At 47.9% G+C, this 6000-nt stretch overlaps 1 protein-coding gene across 1 annotated transcript in view; it reads left to right on the top strand.

The window, feature by feature from the left end:
* Nucleotides 1-417: 417 nt before the first annotated feature.
* CDC5L (cell division cycle 5 like) overlaps nt 418-6000 on the top strand; it is a 28243-nt gene continuing 22660 nt past the window's right edge. Inside the window, exons 1-6 of the mRNA XM_075269220.1 lie at nt 418-553; nt 3625-3728; nt 4091-4252; nt 4441-4568; nt 4711-4810; nt 5285-5503. Of these exons, the coding sequence (XP_075125321.1) occupies nt 509-553; nt 3625-3728; nt 4091-4252; nt 4441-4568; nt 4711-4810; nt 5285-5503 (758 nt within the window). The 5' untranslated portion in view covers nt 418-508. The remainder of the gene's footprint in view (nt 554-3624; nt 3729-4090; nt 4253-4440; nt 4569-4710; nt 4811-5284; nt 5504-6000) is intronic.

Here is a 6000-nt window from a genome sequence, read left to right as displayed (position 1 = left end):
ATGACCGAATATTACATGGATCAGTATGTGGGCGACAGTCCGGCTGCGAAACTCTGGGCAGGTCTTATTCCTGTCCAGTTTTATGGCCGTGCTTCTGCGGCCCCCATTGAATGAATGGAAAAGTAACAAAAAGTTATGGCTTTTGTAAGGCTGGGAGTAAAAATTAAAAAAAAAAAATGTCTGGAGCTGGGAGGAAACTTGCAGTACATTTCCATACATCCCTATGACACCTTTTGGTGCACAGTTGTTGGTTTATTTTATGCGCCATATGTGACAGCACAATCAGACTCCTGTTACTGTAGATGGAACCTGCACCAGCACTTCCGTCCTCCGGCCAGCAGGGGTCGCTGTGCGGATGACAGTCTGATCACATGACGCTCTACTCCCGGGGCGCTCTGGCACAGCGCGTCACCGCCAACCACAACAAGCGGCCGCCGTGTCGGCGTGTTCCCGGTGTGACCGGATTACCGAGCGATTCTCCCTGTGACTGAGCCCGCGCACCGCAGCCATGCCGCGTATAATGATAAAGGGAGGGGTGTGGAGGAACACGGAGGTGAGGAGAGCGGGCAGCGGAGGCGGCCATGCTGCCAGTGCCCGAGCCCTGCGGCCTGAGGGCGCTCCGGAGCGGACACACGGCAGCTGCGGATACATAACAGTGCTGGGACTTGTAGTTCTCTTACTGCAGCATAGGATGTATTCTAGGAGCATGCTGGGACTTGTAGTTCTCTTACTGCAGCATAGGATGTATTCTAGGAGCATGCTGGGACTTGTAGTTCTCATACCTGAGCATAGGATGTATTCTAGGAGCATGCTGGGACTTGTAGTTCTCTTACTGCAGCATAGGATGTAATCTAGGAGCATGCTGGGACTTGTAGTTCTCTTACTGCAGCATAGGGTGTCTTCTAGGAGCATGCTGGGACTTGTAGTTCTCTTACTGCAGCATAGGATGTAATCTAGGAGCATGCTGGGACTTGTAGTTCTCTTACTGCAGCATAGGATGTATTCTAGGAGCATGCTGGGACTTGTAGTTCTCTTACTGCAGCATAGGGTGTCTTCTAGGAGCATGCTGGGACTTGTAGTTCTCTTACTGCAGCATAGGGTGTCTTCTAGGAGCATGCTGGGACTTGTAGTTCTCTTACTGCAGCATAGGATGTATTCTAGGAGCATGCTGGGACTTGTAGTTCTCTTACTGCAGCATAGGGTGTCTTCTAGGAGCATGCTGGGACTTGTAGTTCTCTTACCTGAGCATAGGATGTAATCTAGGAGCATGCTGGGACTTGTAGTTCTCTTACTGCAGCATAGGGTGTCTTCTAGGAGCATGCTGGGACTTGTAGTTCTCTTACTGCAGCATAGGGTGTCTTCTAGGAGCATGCTGGGACTTGTAGTTCTCTTACTGCAGCATAGGATGTATTCTAGGAGCATGCTGGGACTTGTAGTTCTCTTACCTGAGCATAGGATGTAATCTAGGAGCATGCTGGGACTTGTAGTTCTCTTACTGCAGCATAGGGTGTCTTCTAGGAGCATGCTGGGACTTGTAGTTCTCTTACTGCAGCATAGGATGTATTCTAGGAGCATGCTGGGACTTGTAGTTCTCTTACTGCAGCATAGGGTGTCTTCTAGGAGCATGCTGGGACTTGTAGTTCTCTTACCTGAGCATAGGATGTAATCTAGGAGCATGCTGGGACTTGTAGTTCTCTTACTGCAGCATAGGATGTAATCTAGGAGCATGCTGGGACTTGTAGTTCTCTTACTGCAGCATAGGATGTAATCTAGGAGCATGCTGGGACTTGTAGTTCTCTTACCTGAGCATAGGATGTAATCTAGGAGCATGCTGGGACTTGTAGTTCTCTTACTGCAGCATAGGATGTAATCTAGGAGCATGCTGGGACTTGTAGTTCTTTTACTGCAGCATAGGATGTAATCTAGGAGCATGCTGGGACTTGTAGTTCTCTTACCTGAGCATAGGATGTAATCTAGGAGCATGCTGGGACTTGTAGTTCTCTTACCTGAGCATAGGATGTAATCTAGGAGCATGCTGGGACTTGTAGTTCTCTTACTGCAGCATAGGATGTAATCTAGGAGCATGCTGGGACTTGTAGTTCTTGTCCACTGGTTACCCTATGCCTCTTTATGTATGCCTCTCTGTTATGCCCGTCTGACCTTCCTATAGTCTCAGTGCTGAGATTGTCAGTCTTCTGGCTCTTGTGGTTCATCAGCAGCACCTCATGTTCTAACAAGCACAATGCAAGGTCTGAACACTGCTTTAGACTAACATGTACATATACGGGTTTGTGACAAAATGACACATGAATGACATCCGTGTGCAATCCGTGATCTCCGTGATACCTTTCATTAAGGAGCACAGGCAGCAAAATTGACAAGAATAGTGTCATTAGTGTCAGCTCTGATATTCCTCCACTGTCAGAAGGGCCAGGCCTTACAGACAATGACACAAGGCTTTTGGACTCGCCCTTCTGACAGTGGAGGAATATCAGTGCTGAAACTAACTGCCCCAGTATCTCTGGGGGATTCAGTGGACCCACATGGTGCCCCGCAGCAGAAAAAAAAAAAAAAACGTGAAAAACTGTGGCATTAGTTCATCCAGGTTCTTCCTGCAGTTCTTTGCACAGAATGTTTGCTGAGGTTTCCTCTGCTTAAGTTATACCTATAGGGCAGTGATGGCAAACCTTTTAGAGACTGAGTGCCCAAACTGCAACCCAGAACCCACAAAATTATCGCAAAGTGTCAACACGGGAATTTAACCTTAAAGGGGCTCTATCAGCATAGTTATGCTGTATTGCTGTATGAGCCCCACATATGCCTGAATAGCCTTTAAAAAGACTATTTAGGCACCGCTGAACTTATTTTAACATCCCCCCCCCCCCGTTTTAAAATAAAACTATAAAAACATACCTGTAAATCATACTTAGCGTGCACTGCCCGACGTCATCTTCTGGCATGCCTTCCTCTTCTCTCTTCTTCCAGCGACGAACTCCGGTCCTGGCTCTTCTCCGCCTTCAACTTCTTTTCTTCCGAAATGAAGAACTTCGCTCACATAGTTCTAAGGGGTACTTAGAACTACAACAGTGTAGTATGCTCCACAGGAGCCCCCGCACAGTATTATATACTCCACAGTAGGCCTCCCAAGTATGCTACTTAGTATGACCGCAGTCCCACGAAGAACGTCCTCCTTCTTCTGAGCACAGGTGCTGATGACTTACCTCATGGCGCCTGCGTCAGGGCAGAGGTCGCGCTCTTCAGTCAGTGTACGCCACGGACCTGCGTTCTACATGGACTGCTTTCAGCTATGCATTTGCACATACAACTGAAAGAAGTGATCACTCACTAACTAGGAATCCTGTCCTGTGCCATGGGTTCACCAACACAGCTATAGGGAAACTGCCGGTGTTGCCATAGGTATAATTGACACGCTGTGATTTCTAAAACCACATGTCCACAGCGCATATTTACCGCAAAATGGGGTTCGCTAGAATCTCATCCACTTTTCTGTGACTGTGAAACGCCTCAGGCACACTGCGGCATTTACACCATTTAGGACCCCTTCACATCTGTTCATTTTACACATTTGCTTCATTTATTTATTTTTTATTTTATTTTTTTTAGGATGAAATCCTCAAGGCGGCGGTGATGAAATATGGCAAAAACCAGTGGTCTCGTATCGCGTCTTTACTGCACAGGAAGTCCGCCAAACAGTGCAAAGCCCGATGGTAACGTGCACACTTCTCTTCAGCGGCATAATCTGTAAAGGAGTTGTGTCGCCTTGGACACTTTTTCTCTATCCACAGGACAGGGGGATAAGTATTCGATCACTAGGGGCCTAATTGGGTCCCGCATTGGTCAGGAGGATGGGGATCAAGTCTTCCTAAAGCCTCATTGTGAATAGACTACCAGAGCTGCATTCACTTCTATGGGGGTGCCAGGACTGTGATCTCCAGAAGTGCCTGCAAACCCATAGAAGTCTATGGAACACAGACACATCCTCTTCACTTGGCGTCCATAATGCTGCTTATCTGACCTGAAATACCACCGGCCAGTGTCCTGACTGCTGTACTCTTCTTTTTCTTAATAGGTACGAATGGCTGGACCCCAGTATTAAGAAGACAGAATGGTCACGTGAGGAGGAAGAGAAGCTGCTGCATTTGGCCAAGCTAATGCCCACTCAATGGAGAACAATCGCCCCCATTATTGGCAGGACGGCCGCCCAGTGTCTGGAGCACTACGAGTACTTGCTGTAAGTGCCACTCTGTTACCTGCACAGGCCAGGAGCCTGTGTGCACGTGTTTTAATGCACAAGTCTCTCCATTGACTTGTAAGGGGGGCACCTTCCATACAAGTGAAAGCAGAGGCCTTTGTGTGCATGTCCCCGCTCCTCTCCCAAGGTGGGAATACCCTGCTTAAATATGTTCTTTCCCCTCTCAGAGATAAAGCAGCTCAAAGAGACAATGAAGAGGAGGCAGCTGATGACCCGCGGAAGCTGAAACCTGGAGAAATCGATCCGAATCCAGAGACCAAACCTGCCAGGCCTGACCCTGTGGACATGGATGAAGGTATATCAGCTGGCGTATACGTGCAGGGATGGACAGTGCCATGACACTGCTACAGCTCTTTAGTTCTGGATAACTAGGGTTAATTTTTCTGCCTTCTGTGACTTTTTTTTGACCCCTTATAATGCGATGTCTCTTATTTCAGATGAGCTCGAGATGTTATCTGAAGCCAGAGCTCGTCTTGCTAACACCCAGGGTAAGAAGGCCAAGAGGAAAGCAAGAGAGAAGCAGCTGGAGGAAGCCAGGTCTGTGAGGCATATAGCGCTATGTACCTAGCAGGTATCCTACTGTATAACTTGGCTATGGGCAATCAGTATCTGATCCATGCGGGTCTGACGCCTGGATCCTGCACTGATGAGCTGTTTTGGTTACATCTAGGTACCAGAACCTATACAGGAGACGGTGCAGGATCTGCAGTACCTCTGCATCATATGTCAAATGGAGCCTTATGTTTCCTTTTCTGTATCCAGTGCCATTCAAAACAACTGAGAGGGGGTGGGCCTCGGGTGTAGGACCCCCAGCGATCAGATACTGATGACCTATCCCAATGTGTGGCTGTCATGGACTACAGTTTTGAACTGGCATGGGTCCACACGCTCTACTAGTCCCCCTGGGGTTAACCTGCCTGTGGCCATCTCCTTGAAACTCAATTTCAGTTCTGACTTTGCAACAAGAAAGCAAGAAGGAACATAACCTTTGCGCTCTCTCTTTACTTTAAGGCGTTTGGCGGCTCTTCAGAAGAGGCGAGAGCTTCGAGCGGCAGGGATTGAGATACAAAAGAAGAGGAAGAAGAAGCGCGGCGTCGATTATAACGCTGAGATCCCATTTGAGAAGAAACCGGCCCCGGGCTTTTATGACACCTCCGAGGAAAACTATGACGCACTGAACGCCGACTTCAGAAAACTGCGTCAGCAAGACCTGGACGGGGAGCTCAGATCGTAAGTTACTCATCGACGTAAGACGCCATGTTACTATTTACACACGCAAATAATTAGGATGTGACCAAACCAAGTTGTTTTAGCCTGAAGTCACTCCAACGTAAGATGTAAGAGTCACATTATTGGAGGGGGGTGTCAAACCCATGTGCAGACACACTTCTGTTAATCTTAAAGAAAGCTACAAGCACCTACAAAGTTCATAGGTCAAGTTTTTAATACTCTCCTGGTTTTGACTAAATGTAACCTTAGAGAGCCATGCGTTTTTTTTTGCTGCTCTTTTCACCAAAATGGAAGAATGATCGGGACAAGAAAACTTCCAACGTCAGGTTTGCCTAAGTCTGAGGCTACATGGCAACTTTGGCCGGAACTCCTGTTGTACAACCAAATATCACCAGGTGGCGCTATGGTTCCTTGACTGTTAATGGCGTCAGATTGTGACCCTGAGGGTGGTGCTACCGAGACTTGTAGTTGTACAAACATTGCACGCTGCTTCATGG

This window comes from Leptodactylus fuscus, chromosome 3 (assembly GCF_031893055.1).
Source record: "Leptodactylus fuscus isolate aLepFus1 chromosome 3, aLepFus1.hap2, whole genome shotgun sequence".
In the NCBI taxonomy this organism is placed as follows: Eukaryota; Metazoa; Chordata; class Amphibia; order Anura; family Leptodactylidae; genus Leptodactylus; species Leptodactylus fuscus.
Note: the sequence above shows the minus strand (reverse complement) of the source record. Positions and strands in the feature narration are given on the sequence as shown.